The sequence below is a fragment of the Camelina sativa genome, chromosome 2, assembly GCF_000633955.1.
Source record: "Camelina sativa cultivar DH55 chromosome 2, Cs, whole genome shotgun sequence".
NCBI lineage: Eukaryota > Viridiplantae > Streptophyta > Magnoliopsida > Brassicales > Brassicaceae > Camelina > Camelina sativa.
The window spans coordinates 25,523,883-25,549,844 of NC_025686.1; the positions used below are offsets into that span (position 1 = coordinate 25,523,883).

Here is a 25,962-nt window from a genome sequence, read left to right on the forward strand (position 1 = left end):
TTATACTGATATGTATTAACCAATGGAGATTCTACTTAAATAAAATTGGAAAAATAACTGTACTTAATCATATTAGTAAACCATACAGGGTTTATGATCCGACTACACAACCCACATAAACTAGACCGAATACAGCTTCACGATACCGAAGCATTAGTACATTTTATACATACAGAGTTTGCTCCCTAGAGCAAACTCAAAGGACCAAGGCGTAACACAGCCAAGTGACCATGGACAGTCATTAGTCTCACAATATTTCTTAACCAGTGGTTTTTTAATACTAAATGAATAACTCAGAAACCTGAAGCTCCAAATCTTGAGCGGTTTCTGGGGTAAATAATACATCAGAGAGGTGTAGAAGCAGCTTTGTCAATGTAAGCCTCAGCTTCTTCTTCAGAGAATCTTCCTCCTTCCACAAGTCCCCTTATTAAAGTGTAGGCATAGGCTTTTGCAGGAGGTTTGAGAGGGAACTCACCGGTTTTGAACTTCTCAGCCACAGAATGCGTACAACTGCAAACAAAAAAGTTATTGAGAAATTAAACCGCAGGAAAAAAAAAATGAGGTTAGTCGGCAGTTTAACTCTGTTTTCTCAGCAGCAAAAGAGAAAAAGAATAATGAAAACTTACGTCATTGTAAATATAGGAATGTCGCATTCTTTCCCCAAGCAGACAACAGATCCATACCAACTATCCTGTAAACAAATGTGTATAAGTGTGTGATTATTACATGTTTCTATTAGTGTGTATCAATCAACATTTGTAATCTGACTAACCGAAACAGGTTCAGGTATAACGGCTCCTTTGTTCTCTGTTAACTGCAGAGCAGCTAGATCAAAGACTGGCAAATCAGTATCTACACTCAAAGCATTTTCTTGACGCAGAACGTCGTTGAACTGCTCNAAAAAAAAAAAAAACCACACATAGGGAATAAGTACAAAAGATCACCAAATGAATTACATATGGAAAGTGGAAGATGAAGAGTGGTAGAACTTAACGTGATTCTGTACAAACACATGTGAATTTCATCATTGTGATTAGCAAGGGGATTGGCGAAAGCAACTCCACCTGCACCCCACCTAGCTGTATGTTCACGGCCAAAGAACAATCTATGTGGAAATGTTTTCCACATTATTTCTTTTGGTGGACTTTTATCTATTGAACCAACACATGCCTTTTTCAATCCATCGACCTGAAAATAAAATACAGACAGCCATAATATATGTGTCAGTTAAGACCAAAGCTCAGACCCAACCACAATATAAAACAGAACAAAACAGGGTTACTTACCTGTCCCCCTTGAATATAGCAAAGAAACCTCGGTTTCCACATGTTGGATCCATAAGAAGCATACCAAACGTCAACCTCTGCAAGATCAGCTCTCCAAGATGTAGATGCAGTATCTATTTGGTGGTTTTCAATGCTGAGTTTCGACATCTGATCCTGGAGTCCCTGAGCGTCGTCTTCAGTTTCAGAGTCGGAGTTTGAAGCCAGGATAATCTATATATAATGAACAAATTAAAGAAATTATGTGATAAGAAAGAAATACAGAAACTGTCTCGAAGTGGTTGCTAAATGATAAACAATGAAAATGGAAATGGTTGACAAAAAGAAGGGTGCCCAACTGGAGTAGGAGCTTTCTGATTAATCAGCTTCGATGATAATTCATCTGCAAGTGAAGGCCAATATGCGCATAGTCTTTTGCGTACCTAAACACACAAGCAACAGATGAGTTTTGTCAACTAGTGACATGGGCACTATATAATAATATAAATATATATGATTGAAAAATAGCTGGAAAGAGAAATAATGTTGTTTCAGATTATGAAATGAGAAAGTAATTAAGAAGATAAGATGATAAAGAGCCATACCGCTACTATCACACGCCATGTAGACTCGAAAGGGTATGTTTCAGAAGAAGCTTGAATTTCTTTGTCTTCAAGCAACAGTTGGACACATGCAAGTGAAGACTTTGCAATTGAGTCAAGATTGTACCCTCCTTCTAATGCCATCACAATCTTTCCATCTGCAAACTCCATCAGCTGAGAGAACATTGGTGAAACATAGAATGATATCAAATCCAAGAGTATAGATTACGTAGCTCAAGGATAAACAACCAGCTAAACAAAGAAACGCAAACACAAACAATGAAAAAAAGAGGGAGTTCAGTTCAACACCAACCTTCTTCAACATAACTGAATATCCATATGGTGTCACACGACAACCTCCGAGGGGATCACCAATAGCTGTTAAGAGGAGTTTTAAAAGGTTACACAACTCTGAACGTAACAAAGCCTTGAAAAAAAAAAAAAAAATGCTTAAAACCATATATATACCTGCATTAAATCCAGCTGAGACCAATATAATATCAGGGTTAAATTCTCTCGCCACAGGAATCAAGATATGGTCCCATGCGGCAAGATAATCTGCATCACCACATTGTCCTTGATCCCATGGAACGTTTATGTTAAACCCTTCACCTGGACCTTCCCCAACCATGTTATAATCCCCATCATCACCCGATGGATAGAAACTTCCATACTCATGCCTAACCACAAATGTGTTCCAGTTACTTTCCAAGTATAAAAAAGAGTAAACAAAGGTCATAATTACATACCTATGAACAGAGAAAAATAATACACGAGGATCTTTCCAGAACATCTTCTGTGTACCATTTCCGTGATGGACATCCCAATCAACAATCAGAATTTTGTTGACACCTAGATCCGGCTGCATTCAAGAAAGTCCAAAAGAAGTTGGTAACAGGTAAACCAAAAGAATGTGCATGGCCTAGGAATTTGAATGTAACAAGTAAGAGAACATCACAAAAGTCAATAGAAGTCTTTACTCTTTCGTTTAGTAAATAACTAGCAGCAACAGCAACATTGTTGAATAAACAAAAACCCATGGCTTCATCTGTCTCAGCATGGTGTCCAGGAGGCCTGACAATAGCAAATCCAGAATCTAGCTCTCCTTGTGCAACTTTCTCTGCCACCTGTTAATTAAGTTGCAACTTGCAAGAAAAATATTGTTACATATCAAAATATCTAGCAAGTTGTTTTGTATCTTCCAATAATATAATATAGGAACAAGTCATTTGTATATGAAACTACTGTTGTTTGTTTGTTACCTTAACAACAGATCCAGCAGCAAGATATGCGGCTTCAGATGAACCTCCGTTTAGATAAATAGAATTCAACTGTGAAGCAATCTTGTTTCTCTGAGAATCTTTCTGTTTTGTGCTAAGAGTCTTAACTAAATTAACATGGTCCTTTGTGTGAACCAATTGGAGATGCTTATCTTCTGCTTTGATACTACCAAGAACCACACATCTGCAAAAGGACAAAACAAGAAACAAAAATTGTGAATAGTATTACTAACCAATGTGCTGCCAAATTACTCTAATGAATACTCTTAATTAAAGAGTGAAAATGAAACAAAAGTGAAAACATCATTTGAACCAGAAGCCAATTAATGAGCTAGGAAACACACCTTAAACCCTATTCATCAGTAGCATACAATTACAAACGAACAAAGAAAGAAAAATGTCGGCGCAGGAGAAGAGAGAGAGAGAAAAAGGATGAACCTTTGAGAAACCCCGGCGAGCTGAAGCATCTCCCATATAACTCTGATGCGGTCGGGACACTCAGGGTGATCTTCACCGTCAGGTGTGTCGTGTTTGCACATTGTTTCGTCGTAAACAAGACCCACCTTTCGTTGACTTTTCCCGGCGACTTCATCACCGTCCATATTATCGTAGTCTTTCCCGGAAGTTTCACCGGCCATGGCCATATCCGAGAGACTTGAATGGTATGTGACAGTCTTATCGTTCGATGAAATGTGTGAAGAAGATTGAGTACCATGTTTTTTTTTTTTTTTGGGTCTCTCTCAGCTCTCTCAAGCTTCAGAAGTATTTTTATCTTTATTTAGTATAATTTGTTTCCTTTTTATTTTGGCACGTTTTAATTGTTTTGTTTCTTGTAAATGTACATTAGGAGGAAACTATAATATAATAGTAATATAATATATCTCCCTATTCACATCTGCAGGAGGAAAAAGTTTAAATATCTTGTGCATTATTATTATATTTCGCCAAGCATATCAAGGTCTTTGTGCCCATTTTTGCCTTCATAAAATCCTTAGTGGAAAAACACCTAGCTTAATTTGTACACTCTTGATAATAGTGAACTCGGCACAGAAAGTAACCTTCAGGCTTGTTTAGCGAGTAAATGCCTGATTAAAATTACTTATGTCTCGGAAACCTAAACCATCCTCCTCCTTAGATTGACACATCTTTTTCCATGAAACCCAATACATCTTCTTTTTTCCTACACTTTTGAGTTCCACCAAAAAAATTCGTCATTGCACTTGTTATGTATATCTCTTTCTTGAACTTCTGCAACAGGGTTTCAAGATCGGGCTCGAGATCTTACGAGTCCATGTCTTCATTCTCAAGTCGGCTTCTTGATCTATTTTCTTGGAGTTCCTTATCTAGGCGTTGAGCCGTTGCTACCGCCTCATCTCGCTCCCGCAGCAAACTCTTTATTTTGGCACGAATACCACAAATATTTGCATTCTAAACAAACTAACTATACATCACATACGTAAGCCGAATTCATAATATTGATTTGCATTCTAAACCGGCATTTAATACAAACCATACAGGGTTTAATGATCTACACAAAACAACCCACATAAACTAGACCTTCAAGATAAAGCCTAAAACCGAAGATAACTAAAATACAGTATACATACAGGAGTTTGCTTAGGGAGCAAACTCAAAGCCACGAGAGGACACAATCTTTCTTTCAGAAGACTTACTCATAAAGTCTCACAATATTTCTTAACCTGTGGGGTTTATAATCCTAAATGAATAACTCAGAAACCTTAGGCTCCACATCGTCAGTGGTTTCTGGGTATAAATAATACATCAGAGAGGTGTAGACGCAGCTTTGTCAATGTAAGCCTCAGCTTCTTCTTCAGAGAATCTTCCTCCTTCCACAAGGCCCCTTATAAAAGTGTTGGCATAGGCTTTTGCAGGAGGTTTTAGAGGGATCTCACCGGATTTGAACTTCTCAAACACAGAAAGAGTGCAACTGCAAACAAAAAAGTTATTGAGAAACCGCAGGAAAAAAATGAAGTTAGTCGAGATTATTCGTCTCGCAGTTTAACTCGGTTTTCTCAGCAGCAAAAGGTAAAAGAATAATGAAAACTTACGTCATTGTAAGTATAGGAATGTCGCATTCTTTTCCCAAGCAGACAACAGATCCATACCAACTATTCTGTAAACAATGTGTATAAGTGTGAATGTGTCATTATTACATGTTTCTATTAGTGTATCAATCAACATTTATCATCTGACTAACCGAAACAGCTTCAGGTATTATGGCTCCTTTGTTCTCTGCTAACTGCAGAGCAGCTAGATCAAAGACTGGCAAATCAGTATCTACATTCAAACCATTTTCTTGACACAGAACGTCGTTGAACTGCTCAAGCCTGTTCAAAACAAAAAAAACACAGTCAATAAGTAGAAAAGTTCACCAAATGAATTACATATGGAAAGTAGAAACTGAGATGAAGAGTGGTAAAACTTAACGTGATTCTGTACAAACACATGTGAATTTGATCATTGTGATTAGCAAGGGGATTGGCGAAACCAACTCCGCCTACACCCCAGCTAGGTGAAGATTCACGGCCAAAGAACAATCTATGTGGAAATGTTTCCCACACTATTTCCTTTGGTGGACTTTTATCCATTGAACCAACACATGCCTTTTTCATTCCTTCGACCTGAAAATAAAAAGAGACAGCAATATATGTGTCGATTAAGACCAAAGCTCAGACTCGACCCCAAAACAAAACAAAACAGGGTTACTTACCTGTCCCCCTTGAATATAGCAAAGAAACCTCGGTTTCCACATGTTGGATCCAAAAGAAGCATACCAAACGTCAACCTTTGCAAGATCAGCTCTCCAAGATGTACATGCAGTTTCTACTTGGTGGTTTTCAATGCTGAGTTTCGACATCTGATCCAGGAGTCCTTGGGCGTCGTCTTCAGTTTCAGAGTCGGAGCTTGAGATAAGGATAATCTATAATGAACAAACAAACGAAAGTCTGTGATAAGAAAGAAATACAGAAACTGTCTCTAAAAAGACGATTAAGCAGAGGAAAATTAGTAAAGAGGCAAAGAAGTTAAGAAGTGGTTGCTAAGCGATAAAGAAGAGAGGTTTTTCGAAATGCGATCTGGCAAGGAAACGGTCTTTGATGAACAATGAAAATGAAAATAGTTGACAGAAAGAAGGGTGCCCAACTGGAGTAGGAGTTTTCTGATTAACCAGATTCCACGATAATTCATCTGCAAGTGAAGGCCAATATGCGCATAGCCTTTTGCGTACCTAAACCCACAAGAAACAGATGATTTTTGTCAACAAGAAACGTCGGCACTATAGAATATATATGACTGAAAAAATAGCTGGAAAGAGAACTAAAGTTATTTCAGATTATGAAATGAGAAAGTAAGAAGATAAGATGATATAGAGGGATACCGCTTGTATGACACGCCATGTAGACTCGAATGGGTATACTTCAGAAGAAGCTTGAACTTCTTTGTCTTCAAGCAAAACTTGGACACATGCAAGTGAAGACTTTGCTATTGAGGCAAGATTGTACCCTCCCTCTAATGCCATCACAATCTTTCCATGTGCAAACTCCATCAGCTGAGAGAACATTGGTGAAACAAAATGATATCAAATCCAAGTACGTAGCTCAGGAATAAACAACCAGCTAAACCAAGAAGTATTAGTTTCAGTGCTGGAGACCCGTAAAACGCAAATACAAACAATTAAAAAAAGAGGGAGTTCACTACAAAACCAACCTTCTTCAACATAACTGAATATCCATATGGTGTCACGCGACAACCTCCGAGGGGATCACCAATAGCTGTTAAGAGGAGTTTGAAAAGGTTACACAATTCTGAACGTAACAAAGCCTTGAATAAGAAACTACTTTTACCATATGTACCTGCATCAAATCCAGCTGAGAGCAATATGATATCAGGGTTAAATTCCCTCGCCACAGGAATCAAGATATGGTCCCATGCGGCAAGATAATCTGCATCTCCACATCGTCCTTGATCCCATGGAACGTTTATGTTAAACCCTTCACCTGGACCTTCCCCAACCATGTCATAATCTCCATCATCCCCTGCTGGATAGAAACTTCCATACTCATGCCTAATCACAAATGCGTTCCAGTTACTTTCCCAAGTATAAATAATGACAAGCAGCGTCAAAAGAAGAGTAGACGAAGGTCACAATTACATACCTATGAACAGAGAAAAATAGTACACGAGGATCTTTCCAGAACATCTTCTGTGTACCATTTCCGTGATGGACATCCCAATCAACAATCAGAATTTTCTTGACACCTAGATCCGGCTGCATTCAAGAAAATCCAAAAGAACTTGGTAACAGGCACACCAAAAGAATTTGAATGTAAGTAAGAAAATACAACGACATCTCAAAAGTCAATAGAAGTCTTTACTCTTTCGTTTAGCAAATAACTAGCAGCAACAGCAACGTTATTGAATAAACAAAAACCCATGGCTTCATCTGTCTCAGCATGGTGTCCAGGGGGCCTGACAATAGCAAAGCCAGAATCTAACTCTCCTTCTGCAACTTTCTCTGCCACCTGTTAAGTTGCAAGAAAACACTGTTACATATCAAAATATCTAGCAGTTGTTTTCAATCTTCCAAAAAGATAGTAACAAGTCATCTGTATATGCAGCTACTGTTGTTTGTTACCTTAACAACAGATCCAGCAGCAAGATATGCGGCTTCAGATGAACTTCCGTTGAGATAAATCGAATTCAACTGTGAAGCAATCTTGTTTCTCCGATAATCTTTCTGTTTCGTGCTAAGAGTCTTAACTAAATTGACATGGTCCTTTGTGTGAACCAATTGGAGATGCTTATCTTCTGCTTTGATACTACCAAGAACCACACATCTGCAAAAGGGAAAAAAAAAAACAAAAATTGTGATGGATAGTTGAAATTGGATACACACACCCGAAAGACTAAATCCCACCTTGTTAACTAATGAGCTGCCAGATTACTCTATAGAAATAAATTCAGCAGCATACGAACGATTTGACAATATTCAAATTTAGATAGTTAAATGTCATTACCAAACAAGAAATAACAGATTGGGATCAGAAATTACCCAATTTGACTAAATTTGAGCATTTTTTTTTTCTAGGGCTTTATTAATCAAACAAACAACAGAGCCGGCACGAGAAGAGAGAGAGAGAGATCGAAAAAAGGATGAACCTTTGAGAAACTCCGGCGAGCTGAAGCATCTCCCATATAACTCTGATGCGATCGGGACACTCAGGGTGATCCTCGCCGTCAGGTGTGTCGTGTTTGCACATCGTCTCGTCGTAAATAAGACCCACCTTTCGCTCCACTTTCCCGACGACTTTACCGTCACAATCTCCGTAGTTTATGCCGGAAGATTCTCCGGCCATGGCCATATCAGGGAGATGTGACAGTCTTTATCGTTCCGACGACGATCAGAGGGAGAAGAAGGTCAATGGTCACTCTGAAAAGCTTCGAAGTATTTTATTTATATATTTTTTTTCTTTTTTTAATGTTTTTTTTTTTTTTGGGGGTTTTGAGTTTTTTGGAGATCCTTTGGAGGGAATAGGGAAACTTAATTAGTATCTAAACCAATAAACATCTGACACGTCACATTTTTTTCTAGAAGAACCAAACCGGACTTGATTGACCAATTGAACCAAACCTTAAATTGATATTGTTTTGACTTTCTCCGTTACCGTTGTTCTTCTAGATCTCTCGTTACAATCACAAAAAAGGTCTCGTGGTTACAATGAAACTCCACTGTTGTTACTAAATCGAGATATGTGTTTTTTCATGATGCTTAGTGTTTTATTATGAGTCGTTGCGCCGGACCCTTTTCCGGTTCCTACGCTTACTGCTTACTGTGACTGTTTGGGAAGAGGCGTCCTCACGAGTCACCACAGGTGGGCGATGGCTAGCAAGAACATCGTTCCAGCTCTTCTCATACACTTCTACAGAAGGGTAAACGTTGCTCTGCCCGACCTTACCAAGCAACGCGCGAAGCTTGTGGTATTTTTCTGCAGCGACCTCAAGCTCCCAACCTAGTAGATTACCCTGCCTCTCCCATCGACGATACACTTGGTACTGATTGGTGATACCTGATGCGATGGTGGCAAGAACCCCCGCTTGCTTTAAGTTTTTAATGCTTGTTATCCAGTTCTCTTTAATACGTTCCCAGGTTTTCTTGAAGTCCTCAAGGCTTTCGACATCTTCCGAGTCCGTGTCTTCATTGAACTCCTGAGACATGGGTTCGAACTTGTCCGAGTCCATGTCTTCATTGGACTCGTGAGATCCATTCCCAACTCGGTTTCTTAACCTATCATCTTGGAGTTCCTTATCTAGACGTTCAGCTTTTACTACTGCCTCATCTCGCTCCTGCACCAAACTTTCTATTTTAGCACGAAGACCACAAAGTTCATCCTCCCGAATCCGAACCAACATTAGCCGAGCTTTCTCTTTTGTTTCTAGCTCCTTCTTTTTGGCCTTTAACTCTTTTCTACTTGCCTCCAGTTCTCCATCTCGAGCAGCCAATAGAGACTTCAACTCTTCCACTTCACGACGATGGAGAGCGTCAGCTGAGTTTCTTTCTGCATTGAGGTTCTTTAAATTCTCATTAGACGCCATCAACGCCTCAGAAGCAGCAGAACATTTGTACCTCAACTCCCTATTCTCTTGAGCAATGTGTTCAAACATCAAGATTGCCTGAGAGGAAGTGCAAAGAAAATTAACCCCAGGAAGAGAAAACAACAAGGTGAGGGAGATCAGGAAGACTGAAACTTGAGTTACCTTTAAGGAACTTTCTTTGCCGAAAGCGATGCGATCATCGAACTCCATACCCTTCAGCTCTTCGTGAAAAGACGGAAGAACCTTCTCTACCATAACATCCTCCATCTCTGAGAACCGATAGCTTGAGGTCGAACCAGAAGCGGGAGCCTTTCTTTTTTTGGCGACAGAAAGATGTGAGTGGGGCAAAAGATAACTGGACTCTAAGGAGGGACGCACGGTCAGGTTAGGACCTTCTGTCCTAGCGCCACTAACTGTAGATGATGGTAGACAAGAAGAAAGGTTCCCAACTGGAGTACGGGTTTTCTGATTAATCAGCTTCGACGATAATTTATCTGCAAGTGAAGGCCAATATGCACATAATCGCTTGCGTACCTAAACCCACAAGAAACAGATGAGCTTTGTCAACTAGTAACATAGGCGCTACACAATATTTTGTGACAGAAAACTGAGCTTAAAAGAGAATCGTAGCCAATTCATACAAAGATTGTTTCAAATTGCCTAATGAGAAAGTTAGAAAACAGGATGATATAGAGCCATACCGCTTTTATAACACGCCATGTAGATTCTAATGGGAATGCTCCAGAAGAACATTGAGTTGGTTTTTCTTTAAGCAGAACTTGGACACATGCGAGTGAAGACTTTGCCATTGACTCAAGATTGTACCCTCCCTCTAACGCCAGCACTATCTTTCCTTGTGCAAACTCCATCAGCTGAAAGAACATTGGTGGAACAAATTTTACGAGGTCAAATCCAAGTGTAGATTATGTAGCTTTGTTATTTCCAGCGGTGGAACACAAATACAAAAAATGGAGAAAAGAGGGAGTTCACTTAAACACCAACCTTCTTCAACATAACTGAATATCCATATGGTGTAACACAACAACCCCCGAGCGGATCACCGATAGCTGTTAAGAGGAAGTTGAAAAGGTTACACGCCTACTATACAGTGGCATAGCCTTGAAATAAATGCTTTGACCATACATACCTGCATCAAATCCAGCTGAAACCAAAATAAATTCGGGATTAAATTCCTTCGCCACAGGAATCAAGATATGGTCCCATGCCGCAAGATAATCTGCATCTCCACATCCACCTTGTTCCCATGGAACGTTTACGTTAAACCCTTCACCTGGACCTTCCCCAACCATGTTATAATCCCCATCATCACCCGATGGATAAAAACTTCCATGGTCATGCCTAGCCAAAAATGCATTTCCAGTCACTTTAAACCTCAACCTCAAGAAAGATCATGTGAGCTTGGAAAGAAAAGTAGACAGAGGCTGCAGATACATACCTATGAACAGAGAATACTAGTACGCGGGGATCTTTCCAGAACATCTTCTGTGTACCATTTCCGTGATGGATATCCCAATCAACAATCAGAATTTTCTTGATACCTAGATCCGGCTGCATTCAATAAAAGCACAAGAACATAAGAACAAACACACCAAAGGAATGTGACCATATAATATTGAGAGCAAGTAAAAGATACTAAAAGCATCTCAAAAGTCAATAGATGTCGTTACTCTTTGGTTTAGTAAATAACTAGCAGCAACGGCAACATTGTTGAATAAACAAAAACCCCTGGCTTCATCTGCCTCAGCATGGTGTCCTGGGGGCCTGACAATAGCAAAACCAGAATCTAACTCTCCTTTTGCAACTTTCTCCGCCACCTGTTTCATATTGCAAGAAAACATCAATCGTCAATCGGAATCATCCTAACAGTTTTGAATCTGCTTTTGTAAAAGAGACAACTCATATGCATCTAGTATATACCTCTACAACAGATCCAACTGCAAGATATGCGGCTTCAGATGAACCTTTACTCAGATATATCGAATCCAACTGTGAAGCAATCTTGTCTCTACGAGAATCTTTCTGTTTTGTGCTAATATTCTTCACCAAGTTAACATGCTTCTTTGTGTGAACCAATTTGAGATGCTTATCTTCCGCTTTGGTACCACCAAGAACCATACATCTGCAAAAGGAGACACCAACATTGTCCGTACAGAGAATGCAAAAAATCAGCAAAATCCAAGAACAGATCTTGATGGATACACTCCCAAGAGACTAGATTCCACCTTCCGACTCTAATTGATAGACTTTATGAGTGAAAACAAAAAAGAAAGGAGTAGAAACTTTCTTCACATAAGTCAAACCCAAAACCGCCAACAACCCTTAAGTAAAAGAAAAATATTATTATGAAAGAATCTCAAGTACAAGAGAATAGAAACATTATATATAGAACAAAATTCAGATTTAGAAAATCAAATTTGGCTAAGTTTCTGCATTTACTAGGGCTTAAAACTCCAACAAGACAAACAAAATCACAGGAGAAGAGGAAAAGTATGAACCTTTGAGTGACTCCGGAAAGCTGAAGCTTTTCCCAGATAACTCTGATGCGGTCGGGACACTCTACGTGAACCTCACCGTCTGGTGTGTCGTGTTTGCACATCGTCTCGTCGTAAACAAGACCCACTTTTCGCTGGCTTTTCCCGGCGATTTTACCGTCGCAGTCTCCGCAGTTCTTGCCGGCAGATTCGCCGGCCATAATTGTCATCTCTATGGGAGATGTGATGTGACAGTCTTACTCTTTTGAAGAGCAGTGAGAGAAGCTGAAGGGATCAACAAGGAGCTTATTATACTATTATTATTTTGTGTTTTGAAATATCTTTTATTTTATTTTATTTTTAGTTTTCTTCATTTAAGAGCTTCTTTGGAGGGAAAGTGGGAAACCTAGCAACTTAACCAATCAAACTCTGACACGTCATATTCTACTAGAACCAATGTCCGGTTGAACCGCAGAAACCATTTTAGAATTGGTGAACCGTCGTAGATATCTAAACCCATTTTTCTGCAAACGGTTAATCATAATAATCTTTTACTTTGTAAGAGTAAAAATTGGGTTACCGTGGACAAAAGTATATTGAGGGATGTTAAATGTGCAATTTGTACTTGAACACTACCTAAACTAAAGCTGAAGAGAAGGCGCAACACTGAATCTGGAGTGTGAAACTCTACAGTTATTTTGATTCTTCACTTCACGAAAACGTTTGTGTACTTGTGCTCTTTACAATGGAACTCCAAACTGTACTTACGACTACGACTTCTCACTGACACTCAAAATCTTCATGTATTCTCAAAAGGTCAAACTACTAAATCAAGCTATGTACCTCTAAGCTATTCACTGTGACTGTACCTCAAAGCTGAAGCAGCTTATCTAGCTGCAAGCTGGTCTTTCTCCAGAAGATCCACAAGGCCTCGAGGAGGGTATTCGAAGAAAACTAATCCTTGATGCTGTTCTTCTGATCTGCTGGCTAGCCATTCTGCACACGAGTTCTCTTCTTTGGAGATTTGGTAAATGCCACACTCCCATTCTCTCAAGATCATGTCCTTGCACGATCCCAGAATCGTTCTACTTTTAGGAGAAAAGTACGGTTTTGTTGTTAGAGCATTGATGATCTCAAAGCTTGTTGTCTCCAATTGGATTCTTCGGAAACCGCTGTCCCATAGAAATTTGAGGCCATGGTATATAGCCAAAAGCCCAGCTGCAACTTCAGAGATGCTCTTATGGCACCTAATGTATCCAAACAACCACTTCCCTGATTGGTTACGCACTATTCCAGAGGACACGGTTTGATCAGTCAGAGTGTTTAAAGTTCCTTGTATATTAAGTTTCGCCAAGGGTGGTGCCCATATCTTCTCAAAACCAGGAGGTAAACTTGCTTGTTTGCTCAACTTCTCCGGTGATCTTGAGTGAGTGTTTTGTGATTCTGCAATAAGCTTCAGAACCACACTCGTGGTAAGGCAGTCAGTGTCTATATCCATGTCAACAACATCCCCATCATCAGACTCTTTATCAATTTGAGAAGCAGTTCCGGGAAAAACTGATATTGAGTTTTTGATCTGGAGAAAAAAGCCCCAAAGGAAGTATTCTGTTTTCTTCTGCGTATTGATGAGAACTGCAAACAGAAAATGGAAGTTCTTTTTTTCTTTCTGGCAACCACAAAGTGTAAGTTATTCAGGACAAAAAAAAACATCTGTAGTAATACAATAGGCATACACTGGGAGGTCTTGTCCAATAGCGTCGAGGAGAATATCAACAACTCAGTGCCGTTTATACCAACTTTAATCATGGCATTGCGAGTTGCTATTGCCTCAAACAGATGAGTATATTCCTCTTTAAACCTGAAGAATGAGTGTACATACCCTGATTAAATAAGTTTTCTGATAACAGCGATTCAACAAGAAGAAGAAGTTTGTCCTTCATAAAAAAGGGCTTTTGAGTACCTCTCTGTTTTCTTCTCATCTGGGAAAAGGTACACTTCGACATTCAATAGCGTTGGGATTCTGCCAAACAGATCAACAAGAATGTGGCATGTAGGAAGCAAGTCGACCTTGAGTAATGCAGGAATCGCCTTAGAAAGTCTAAGTGCCTTCCTCGTGATATTGGATGCCGGTTTAGCCAAAAACTCGCAGTCAAACTCAGACGGTGTGGCAGAATCCATAATGCGTCCGCTGGTACAATTGTTAAAAGGAAGAGTTCACTTTAACACAAGCAAAGAGGAACTGTTGAGCTAGTAACTTGTAAAGGTCTTAAGATCCTAGTCTATAAAGGAAATAAATTAGGTCACAATACAAGTGCAATACGACATCACGAGTCTTAATATGGTCATGCTCTAGAAAACGCAGCAAGTTTCCGCATTTGCAAATCTTAAGTTTCAACCAATTAGCATATGCATAATGTGAAATAGTTTAAGTAGTATGCGTAATGGCAATAATCTAGCAACATAGAGTGGTCTAGTTGACGTTTCTAACAAAACACATGTCTGGTTCAAAAAATAATATTAAGTGTCAAGTAACTCACTTCCAAGTAGGGTGCTGAGCTGGTAGAAACAGAAGTAGCTCCGATAGTTCTTCATTAGAGACTGATTGACGTATCTCTTTGAAACCATAATCTTTAGCTTTATCACCAACTTCCACAATTGTCCCTAGAGAAACCAAGAAAAAGCAAGACATGTTTTTTAGCCATCCAATGCAAACACGTTTAGGATTCTTTGGCTTTCCGAAAGGAAAGAGAAGCAAAAGATATCACCTTCTACAACTTGTGTAGCATTAGTAGCTTGTTGCTTGATTATTGAACGAATCTGCAAAGCACGTGGACTAGGAGGCTCAATCGTCTTTGATTGAAGGAGCCTTGGAGTGGTTTTTTGTCTCGCTGGTACAGTAGTCAGACTCAGAGCTCGAAGACCGCAAACAATTTCTCTTCTGAAACCTTCTGCAGGAAAATCCAAGACTCGTCTTGGTGCTTCACGAGTTGGACGAGCGGGGACATGTCTTGGTGCTTCAGGAGTTGGACGAGCCTGGACATGTCTTGGTGCTTCAGAAATTGGACTAGACGGGACATGTCTTGGTGCTTTAGGAGTTGGTTGAGCCGGGACAGGTCTTGGTGCTTCAGGAGTTGATTGAGCCGGAACAGGTCTTGGTGCTTCAGGAGGTGAACGACCCGGTACATGTCTTGGTGCTTCAGAAGTTGGACGAGCCTGGACATGTCTTGGTGCTTCAGAAATTGGACGAGACGGGACATGTATTGGTGTTTTAGGAGTTGATTGAGCCGGAACAGGTCTTGGTGCTTCAGGAGGTGGACGACCCGGTACATGTCTTGGTGCTTCAGAAGTTGGTCGAGCGAGGACAGGTCTTGTTGGTGTTTGAGTAGTTCGACGAACTGGGACAGAGTTTGGTACTTGATAAGTCGCACGAGCACGCTTAACAGGAGAAACCGGCATTACATTGCTTCCAGATGAAAGTTTTATAGCTTCCACAGGTGAAATCAACTTAACTTTTGAAGGTCTAGATATTGGATTCCCTCTGGGAACTGGATTTGAAGATTCAACCCTCAGCTTACTCCTACCAGGAACTACTTTGATCGAATCTGATGGCAACTGACCAGGACTCATTCTGAATTGATGAGAAATTCTCAACCTTTAACCTAAACAAAACAAAACAAAAAAAGAAACTTTAATCAAAAAATCAGCCAACCGAAGATGTCTCTTCTCACAAACTGATTCAGGTAACTAACCAACTGACTCTATAAGGAATCGTGTGTACAGTAGAGAGGTTCTATAAATCGAAACCCTAGATTACAAAATCCTAACAAAACCCATTAAGCGGGTGAAAAAGTACGGAACGCGTGACAAGGAACAGAGCAGATAAAGCGGAAACAGAGAATCAGTTAGCCGAAGAGCGAAGATTTTCAGAGAAATCATCAAAGACAACTTTTTTTTTGCTTGCGTAGTACGAAATATAAAGCGAGAAACTGAGAAAAAAAAAATGATCAGTAAACCTGAGAGAATACAAGACGAACACAGGGGAGATGAGAGGAAAAAAAAATCAGAATGTGAGTTTTTAGATACCGAAACGATTCAACTTACTTACAGAGAAATCGAAACCGCCGGTGAGTTTTTGTCGTTGAAAAGGGGAAGAAACACATACACACTGTGGAGAGAGAAAGTAAGAGAGAGAGAGAGAGAGAGAGAGTGGAGCCGAAGGTGTGGGGAAGAGAGGGGAATGAGGAAGACGACAATTATCTTTTTCGCTCTCTGAGAATTTGATATTTACGGATTTCACCCCTATTATCTTTTTTACTTTTAACTAAAAAGAGCCCTCGTATTCTTTAGCTATAAAAGAAAATGCCAATTTTTCTAAAATTTGCAAAAAAAACCCATGTGCTAGTAAAGGAGTCGAGTGGAATCCGATTTATATGTTTGAGCTTCTATAGTAATGTTTTGGTGCATTTAACTTTTGGGAAAATTCATACCTTTAACATGGTTTTTTTTTTAATGGCGTATTAAACAACTGAAATTAATGAATCTTGGATTTGGGTATGTGACATTTTTTTATCGTATAAACATGTAAATTTGAAATGTATATAGTAATCAACTTATTAACAACACAAAGAAAAAAACATAAATGTACGTTTAGTAAACGGGTCCTGCCTGGCTAGTCCTGAAAAGCTATAAGAAAGGTTTCCTATATTTGGCAACCTCGATTATGAGTCCATATATTGTCATCAAAGCATCTCTTATCATATTTCTAGGAAACTTCGTGTTCCATGGCCTCTTTTTTCATAAATGGTTATGGGTGGTCCTTCATTGCAGATACATATGCGTTCGTACGACTTTGTATGGTAGCATATACATATAAACGAAATTTTTAATTACAGTACATGGGGTAAAAAGTGATTAGTACCTTCTTTTACTCCTAGCTTGATTGAGTAGGAAGAAGAATTTAGTTATGTACATTCATTAGTCATATAGTATATGACTTGATCCCAAATGACAATAAAATAGCTAGCAAAATGACTTGTGACACAAGGAAAAAAGAGTAAAGCTAATTGCCTTTTTAAAACATCTAAATCAAGATGACTCTTAAGAACAGAAATCTTTTTGAAATGCAGCGTTTAGTCGTCAGATTTTGATACAGTGGAGAGATCAACGTATTGTGGTTGCTTGAGTGGAAACCTTTCCCATGGGCTTGAGCACTGGACATATTGATCAATCAAGACACATTATCAAATCTTCTTCAATATTTCATCAAAGGGAGGGAGAGAAACTGAAGATTAGTTGAAGCGGAAAAGATTGGTTTCATCACCTAGTGAGCGTGGAATTGATTCTTCTGTAGTGTGCTGATGAATAACAGGCACAACTTGATTAGTTCTTGATGACGGAGCAGCTTCAATCCAATCTTTGCTATCCACAACTTGATTAGTTGTTCTTAATGATGATGGAGCAGTTTGACGATCAATAGGAACTTGGTTATCCACAATTAGTTGCTTGGTTCTTGACAATGGAACAGTTTGATCAATAGAAACTTTGTTAACCACAGCAACTTGAACCGTTCTTGATAACTGAGCAGCTTCTTTACGGCACTCTTCACAAAGCCAAATACGAGGAACATGATGTAACAGCACCCTGGCGCAGTAACTTAAAACACACACACAAAACAAAGAAAAATATTATATTCAAGAACATTGAGTGAGTAGGTGGTTAAAACAGTAACAAGAAAAATGAGTCAATATTACGTATGCTCTCTTGTGTCTCTGCACTGAGAGCATGTCATTATCAAAAGCTCATCAGCAACACTTCCGCATACTTCGCAAGGCTTCTTCTTCTTCTATACATACATATGTAGAAAGTTAAAGATCAGTGATAAGACAAGTCGAAATCTTGCTAAATCTTTACAATTTAACACAAAGAAAGAAAGAAAGACTCAGAAATCAAGAAACCCTAAAAAGGATGCAAAAAAAAATCGATTCTTGATTACAGGGCAAGTATAAATGCAATTGCTTTTCATAAAAAATCGAAAACCCAGAACAAGAAAATCGGAAAACGAAGAAGCAATTTTACCGCGGAATCGGAAAGGTTAATAATATCTGAAGTAAATGGCGAATCTTTTGATCCAGACTCGTAACCACTTTTGTCCATCACCATTGTTATCAAATCAATCAGTCAAAAGAAAATTAAAAAAAAATCCAAAAGGGTCTTTTGAAACCCAAAGTTTCGATCTTTCTTGGTTTTCTTGAAATCGAAGAGTCAGTTTTTTTTCTCAAGAGCGAGCGAGCGACGACGAATTTGGGTTTAACAAACCTTTTCTTGATTCTCCCCCAACCCCAATCTTGAATTATTGTTTTATTATTATTATTTTTTTAATATGATATATACCAAAAGTATATTTCAAATCGTAGTATTTATATATTGGGTATAAATTTCACGATTATTTATACAATAAGATTTTTTAGCAAATAATTAATGTTTTGATCTTTATATCTAAAGAATTGACATTTTCCAAACCACTTATTTTATCCGGCTTCAGGGTGGATTTTTTGTGTTTACTATAGTTTACTGGATCATTTTGTTTCCTCCTCAGCATAAAAGAAAAATCTACCTACTATTATAATTTTTTTTAAAGATAGCTTTCTCTAATTTTTTTCAGTATTTTCACTATTCTTTTTATGTGTGTGATATTGATAATAAGTTTTCTTTAATATATTTTATTTCAAGTAATCTTATACATTTCTCTTAAATATATATATATATATATATATATATATATTATCTTAATTCTTGAACACTTGATTAATATTTCTTTTTTAATTTGGATATACCTTTGTTTAACAAATTTCACCTTTTTCAATTTTGAAAACGATAAATAACATAGATCACTCATACTATTTTAATTATTTATATTATTTAGAATTCTAAATAATAATATGCACCAAATCTGTCTGGTCTTAATTAGTAACATGGATTTATAATTTAACAATAACAAACATAGTATCAAGTATTAAATACATATATATGTTATTATTAATTATATTATATTATAATTGAAATTAAGAATATACACCGACTTTTAATTGATAACATGAATTTATAATTTAACACCAAGAATTGGATAACCTCTCAATTTTTAAATTTTTTTAAAATTTTTGTTTGTTTTTTTAAAGAAACTCTTATTTTTGTATCCTAATAATTTTAACTCTTGAAAGTAATTGTTGTTTCATTAAATATATGATAACTTTATTTTTCTCCTATTTTTAGTCTTTTATTACAAATATGTACACAATTATTATATGTTATGATATATCTAATTTTATATTTATGTAATCTCTATTCATATTTTTTTGATAATTTTTTTGGTTGTATGTTTTTTTTTCATTTTGTTTTTGGTTTATATTTTAATTTAAATTATTGTACATTATTGTTTTTAATTAATAAAAAAAATATTACAAAAATGAGTGAATTAATTGATGCATTAACTTTAGATTTTTTGTTACTTTGATGATATGGATTAATTTGTTAAAATTTAAAATAAAAAGTGATAAGGTGGAGGAAGGAGAAGAAAGAAAAGTCAACTTTATATATATAGATATGTAATTTTACCACAGTTTTCTAATATACTTATGTGTCTTCTTACTCTTAATTTGAAATATTGGCTGTCAATAAACAAAAAAAAAAAACAAGTATTGATAATTAATGTATGTAAAACATTTGTTAAAAAAGATTGTTGCAAAAAAGATTGAAACTTTTAATCTTTAAAGAAGAAATCAAAAGTTTCCTAAAATGGCCTACTTGTGAGACAAAATTCAAATAAAGCATCACATATCCCTACATATATATAAACTTTATCCAAAGCATATCACATATCATTTTTTTTTGGTAACAGCAAAAAGGAGTTGTCATAGCTTCATCAAAGTAGCCAGACATGACTCAAACAAGAATGTACACAACAAGAGTCAAAATGACAACGATCAATCAAAGTAGCTAGCCGGAATCAAAATGACTTATGACCCAAGAAGAAAAAGAAAAGCTTTTTTAAAAAACCCTAAATCCATAGATGTCTCTCATGTCATCGGTCAAGCTACACAAACCTCTCTGAATAAGCAAGCATTTAGATCTCAGAACCGAAATCAGAGGGCAGATTCAAGTCTGGTATTTTGAATGGAGATGTATCCATGGGCACATGAGAAGAAGACCCTTCATTACCCACTGGACTGGCATGTGCCTGTGGAGCTTGATTACCAGATTCGCATGTAGTCATGTTGTGATCATGAACAACTTCGCTATCAACAACTTGATAACTAGTTCTTGATGATGTAGCAATTTGAGCAATACGACGACGAATAGGCACAACTCGATCACTTCTTAAATATGTACCAACTACGCGACCTGAGGTAAAACACTCATCACATATCCACATCCTAGGAACATGATGTTTCATCACCCTCGAGCAATAACTGAAACATACACATAAAAAACCAAAAAATTCATGGAAACTAAGATTCGTGTTAAATGTAATTAACCCTTTGAATATTTTGAGAAAAAGAAAAATGGAATTGATCTTTACGTATGCTCTCGTGTGTCTTTGCAGATGAAACATGTCATTATCTGATCGTCGTCGGCATTACTACCGCAAATCTCACAAGGCTTCTTTCTCTATACGTAGCAAAATTAAAGATTACGAATTAGGAAACGGCATTCTCTGAATCTTGCTACGTATCGAATAGAAAATGCAATTTGGGTTTAGCGTTTTACCTCGGTAAGGCTTATCTCTGACCCTGAAGAAGTTTGTGAAGCTTCTGATCCAGCCTCATATCCACTTTCGACGGCGTCCATTGTTATCGATCAAAGGGGTTTCTTCAATGGCGTTGACTGAAACCAGGTTTTTATCGTTTTCTTGAGTTAGAAGAAACAGTTTTTGTTTTCCTCTTTTGTGCTTGAAACCCAAACTTGAATCTTGCTTTATTTATATACGAAAGCCAAGTTCAAATTACAAGTTCGCAGCAGAATCTGTGGTAGTATTGATTAATCAAATTACAGATATACATGGAAAATGAAAATCCGTATTTATATGTGTATCTTTTTTGTTTAAATAGTCAAATTTCATGCTTTTGTTTATAGAATAAGTTTGGGAATAACTCTGTCTATGAATAAAGTTTACCATTTACCGTCAATGGAAAAATATTAACAAATATAACCTTCTTTATTTATACTTGCAGGAGGTAAAAAAAAAAGGTAACACATGAGTCAAGAGCTGAAATCTTTGCTTCTTACACCACAATAGACACACAAGCAGAGATTAATCTATATAACAATTTCTTTAAGCCACTCGACACTCGCATTGAATCAATCCCTCTCCTTGTAATGACGTTGCAATTGCTTCCCAGAACTCCGGTGGTTGGTATGTCTGAATAAAGGCTGATTCCACCAGAGGCAATGAAAAAAAATACATAACATCAGAGACGAGAACAATCTCACTTGGAGACTTACTATTAAAGCTATGATGATGAAGCTCTATAACCAAACTGAATCTACTAACTGGAAGGGTCTTAGATTAAGCAAAAGAAGGAAATAACCTACTTCAGAGTCATTGTCAACCACATCTCCATCATCAAAACGTTGAGCAGTTTGACTGGAAGTTCCTGGAAGAAGTGCTAAAGACTTCTTTGTCAGGAGAAAAATTCCCCAAAGAAAGTTATTTGTTTTCTTCTGCATCTTGATGATAGCTGCAAACACAAAACGGGTTTTATTCATTCTTGAAGTCAGTGACAAATCTGCAAGAATACATTAGGCTTACCCTGGGAGGACTTGTCCAGTAGTTTTGAAGAGAATATCAACAGTGGTGTGCCATTGACGTTAATTTTGATCATGGCATTGCGAGTCCTCATGGCCTCAAAGAGATAATCACGTTCCTCGGTAAACCTGCAAGAATAGTATGTTTTGTGATAACTAATGAACATGAAGCTTGCCCTTTGTAGAAAAAGAGCCATTTGTACCTTTTTGTGTTCTTGTCATATGGAAAAATGTACATATCGACATCTGAAAGCCCAGGGTTTCTGTTCACAAACAAACCACTCAGAAGATTGCCTATAGGAACCAATTTGACATTGAGTACGACAGGAATCCCCTTTGACAGTCTGTAGGCCTTTGGACGGACTTTAGATGCCGGTTGAGCTAAGAACTCGCCATTAAATTCAGATGGTGTACCAGAGTCCATAATGCGTCCCCTGGTATAGTGGCAGAAAGAGAAAATTATAAAACATGCACATCTTCAGTTTCAGGCTTTTAAGCAATGTAACACAGCCTCATGCTAAAGAAACTAAAGAGATTTCCTTTTTAAGAATGCAGATAAGGCTAAGCACAATGAGTGAAAGAAAAGGGTAATGTGCATATATATCCCATGGAAATTGTGAAATTAGTAAGAGATCTGATTGTAGCATAAAACATATTTAGTAGCACAAGAGGACATATTGTTTGGAGTGATCAGTAACTTACTTCCAAGTGGGCTGCAAAGCTGGACGATATGGAAGTAATTGCAACAATTTATCTGATAAGATTGATCGGCATATCTCGTTGGAACCGTGATATTTAGCTCCATCACCAACTTTCGATTTTAATCCTTGAAAAGCCAAAAAAGTTTTAAAATCAGCTAAGATATGTGTTTTAGTCTTCCGAGTAAAAGAAGTGTGGAATATTAGGCCTTTTAAAAAGGACATAGATAATTAAGAAAAGCCATAAAGAGAAGAAGCAAAAGACACCACCTTCTACTACTGCTTGTGCCTTAGAAGATTGTCTTATGAATCCTGGACGGATCTGTGGAGTACGCGGACTAAGAGGCTCAACCTTTTTAGGTGGACGGAGGGTTGAATTGGTTTTGTGAGCCGCCACTGAAGAATTAAACCTCCTAGCTCTTGGAAACCAAGCAGTTTCTTTTGCTAAGCCCATTGCAGAACGAGCTGAAACTGGTCTTGGTACTTTAAAAACTGATTTATTGCCTCCACATGAAAGTTTTCTGACTTCGTCTGGTGAAATCAACTTCATCTTTGATGATTCAGGAATTTTCTTCCATTTGGGAACTGGATTTGAGGATTCCACCCGCACTTTATTCCTAATACTTCTAGGTACTGCTTTGATAGAACCTGAAGTAGGTTTGTTTTGAACAGGTCTCATCGAACAATCACCACAGACAAAATGTATTGAGGTCTCAAATGAATTTCCCCGCATGCAATAACTGGAAAACAGAGATAAAATTGAAAGGGAATTAGTGACAGACAATCAAAATATTCATTTGACTACATAAGCAAACTTATAAGATATGATATTACTTCTCACCGGTGTTCACAGGCTATACGGCATTGCGAGCAAGTTACAAGTAACTCCTTCCATCCTCGATGTCCACATGTTTCACAAATTGACTTCTACAATAGTTGCAGTAAAAGAGAATCATCAGCAAGTAAATACCAGCTTGGGAAGCAAACCAAAATATTTAGTTACTCAAGGGATCCCACATACTCAAACATGGAATTTTTGAAAAGCAATAGAAAAGTGTAGTAACTAGTAAAGCCATACAAATGATACATACATACAACCTAAAGACAGAGATCAGGAGCCATATAAAAGGCATAACGATATGGGTATGCAGACATTTTTCCAACCCTATTGTTCTTTGTTAACTAACTACCGTTTAGGACTAACTCTTGATCCCTCAACACTTCTAAAGTAGGTGCACTGTTCGTCGTTTAAAGGAGATATAATATAATGCTTCGACCAATAAGAAAATCATTGATAAAGAGTGTAAAGCAAAGATGATTTTGCAACTCATCAAAGATAAGCAAGTTGCTCGGATCAGTGGCCAAATGTGATGTATAAGCATGTACAAGACTGATTCGAGTATTTCAAACAAGAGACTCAAAAAGGAAATCTTTTTTATTTAAGAGTAACGCCAATATGATTTTGCAACTCATCAAAGAGATTCGATCCAGCTATAACACATGTCAAAAAACAAAATCTTAACTTATATATACACGCACAGGAAATCAAATCTGAGTATTTCAAACAAGAAAGGAAAGCTCACTCAGAACAAAAAAAAATCAATACACAGGGGAATCAAAAAAGGAAAAAATCATTGATCAACACAGTACAGTTAACATATTGCAACTCAGGTTATGATTATACTTGACCAAGCCAGAACTCATTTCAAAAGGAACATCTTACAACACTAATCTCCCCGTTGAGGAAAAAAATTAGCAACCTTTAACAAAAGCAAAATCGAAGACAAGTAACCTCCGAAAGCCAAGGATTCTCATTTACATTCCATATTCAGCAAAAGATTTCCCAAAAAAGGAAACCCTAGATTAAAAACCCTACACATCCCCCAAAACCCATTTTAGTACAGTTGCCAAACGCGTGATAGCAAAATGTAGATACACCAGAAAAATCAGTTGGTCCAGTGAAGAACCAAACTTTCAGAAAATCCCCAGATAAAGATCTATAACACCCTTGCTTGTGAATTACGGAACTAAAGGAGCAACAATGGTAATGAAAAAAAAAATCAAGAACGAAGACGGAGCAGACGATGGATAAAAAAAATAAAAAACAGAGACGGTGCTGCTACATACCATACTACGCTATGCTTTGAGTCTTACGAAGCTCTAATGTTAAAAACTCACCGGAAAGTTTCGATTTTTGGTGGAAAGAAATGGGTTTAGAGAGAGAATGGAGAAGAAATGTGGGGAGAGGTGGGAGCTTGAGGGACCAGCAAGAGAGAGAGAGAGAGAGTGATAAAGAGTCATCACACGGAAGAAGAAATGTTTTAAAAAACGAAAATTGCAATATCTGTCCATTCTCTAACTTCATTTTTAAAAAGACCCTCAATTTCTTAAAATCTTCATAATAACCCCTAACCTATTCTCTTCTCTTTTTTTGTCGTCAACCCATCATAGCCTATTCTGCACTCCTATGGACGAATGTCTTCGTCAGTCTTTACTACCTCTCAACTTAAATCACTATTTTGGCTACCTCCATAGGTTACAACTTTTGAATTTATTTACCAAAATGTCTTTTCATTTGTGATTGACAGCTTCAAAAAATTAAATATATTGGTTGCACAGTAAAAAATTATAATATAGATATGTGTTGTATGAGTCATAGACACTTAAAAATATTACATCAGTGAAAATAGTTCTTCTCATATTACAGACAGCAAAAAAATAAATAAACAAAGATACAAGTATATCTCTTAACACCACATCATCACATAGTTGACCAAAAAGTAAAAAAAACCAAATCACTTTTTTAACAGAGTTGGGATGGTGACAAAGAACATACTGGTGCGCATATCTACGGAATATACAGACTGATGCATAAGACCATCATTAGTGGTGAATACTCTTAGGGGTACTCTCTTGTTGGACCCCAAAAACAGAATATTAAATCCATTTTCGAGTCCAGTTTAGTGAGTATCGTTACTTCTGATAGTAACTGAAGCAACACCCCGAGAAACGCAACGTGGCGTTTTTTTATTGGTTCTAAGAGAAATATAAAACTTAATTATTTTTGTTTCCATTTTTTTTTCTTTCCGAATCTCTCTCTCTTTTCTCTGTCGGGTGAAAGGCGATTTGGGTGGCGATTCTTGCGAATTCCGGGAAATTCCATCGATTCAGACCGAATCTGATGAATTTTCCGGCTAAATATGGAGGATGATGGC

The 25,962-nt window shown here is 37.5% G+C and overlaps 6 protein-coding genes across 7 annotated transcripts; all 6 read right to left on the minus strand.

The window, feature by feature from the left end:
* Positions 36–3,882, minus strand: LOC104738475 (histone deacetylase 5-like). The gene is made up of 13 exons (XM_019237700.1): positions 3,583–3,882; positions 3,127–3,328; positions 2,845–2,991; positions 2,614–2,726; positions 2,333–2,544; positions 2,178–2,242; positions 1,868–2,038; positions 1,622–1,705; positions 1,287–1,496; positions 994–1,188; positions 773–901; positions 627–691; positions 36–510 (listed from the first exon to the last, which is right to left on the minus strand). Exons 1-13 carry the CDS (start codon positions 3,786–3,788, stop codon positions 345–347), a joined length of 1,965 nt encoding a protein of 654 aa, XP_019093245.1. The 5' UTR covers positions 3,789–3,882; the 3' UTR covers positions 36–344.
* On the minus strand, positions 4,598–8,525 carry LOC104738465 (histone deacetylase 5). The gene is made up of 13 exons (XM_010458638.2): positions 8,323–8,525; positions 7,799–8,000; positions 7,539–7,685; positions 7,320–7,432; positions 7,017–7,228; positions 6,871–6,935; positions 6,542–6,712; positions 6,308–6,391; positions 5,876–6,085; positions 5,593–5,786; positions 5,363–5,492; positions 5,214–5,278; positions 4,598–5,092 (listed from the first exon to the last, which is right to left on the minus strand). Exons 1-13 carry the CDS (start codon positions 8,523–8,525, stop codon positions 4,927–4,929), a joined length of 1,962 nt encoding a protein of 653 aa, XP_010456940.1. The 3' UTR covers positions 4,598–4,926.
* Positions 8,842–12,469, minus strand: LOC104756804 (histone deacetylase 18-like). The gene is made up of 9 exons (XM_019231398.1): positions 12,273–12,469; positions 11,695–11,896; positions 11,445–11,591; positions 11,213–11,325; positions 10,904–11,115; positions 10,759–10,823; positions 10,458–10,628; positions 9,919–10,290; positions 8,842–9,834 (listed from the first exon to the last, which is right to left on the minus strand). The coding sequence occupies exons 1-9, from the start codon at positions 12,467–12,469 to the stop codon at positions 8,944–8,946; spliced, it is 2,370 nt and encodes a 789-aa protein (XP_019086943.1). The 3' UTR covers positions 8,842–8,943.
* LOC104738482 lies at positions 12,879–16,454 on the minus strand. 2 transcript variants are annotated; one of them, XM_010458651.2, is made up of 6 exons: positions 16,354–16,454; positions 15,014–15,907; positions 14,786–14,909; positions 14,209–14,436; positions 13,982–14,106; positions 12,879–13,880 (listed from the first exon to the last, which is right to left on the minus strand). In XM_010458651.2, the coding sequence occupies exons 2-6, from the start codon at positions 15,873–15,875 to the stop codon at positions 13,135–13,137; spliced, it is 2,085 nt and encodes a 694-aa protein (XP_010456953.1). In that variant the 5' UTR covers positions 15,876–15,907; positions 16,354–16,454; the 3' UTR covers positions 12,879–13,134. The 2 variants fall into 2 exon arrangements, with proteins under 2 accessions (XP_010456953.1, XP_010456960.1); XM_010458658.2 differs by having other exon boundaries at positions 16,350–16,454.
* On the minus strand, positions 17,254–17,899 carry LOC104738497 (the record flags this gene model as incomplete). Its single annotated transcript, XM_019231404.1, has 2 exons — positions 17,254–17,458; positions 17,569–17,899. Coding segments are annotated over 2 exons (381 nt in total), but the record flags the coding sequence as incomplete, so codon positions are not given.
* LOC104738505 lies at positions 21,460–25,012 on the minus strand. The gene is made up of 8 exons (XM_010458672.2): positions 24,875–25,012; positions 23,589–23,674; positions 23,018–23,487; positions 22,752–22,875; positions 22,253–22,483; positions 22,054–22,178; positions 21,837–21,982; positions 21,460–21,674 (listed from the first exon to the last, which is right to left on the minus strand). Exons 1-8 carry the CDS (start codon positions 24,875–24,877, stop codon positions 21,603–21,605), a joined length of 1,257 nt encoding a protein of 418 aa, XP_010456974.1. The 5' UTR covers positions 24,878–25,012; the 3' UTR covers positions 21,460–21,602.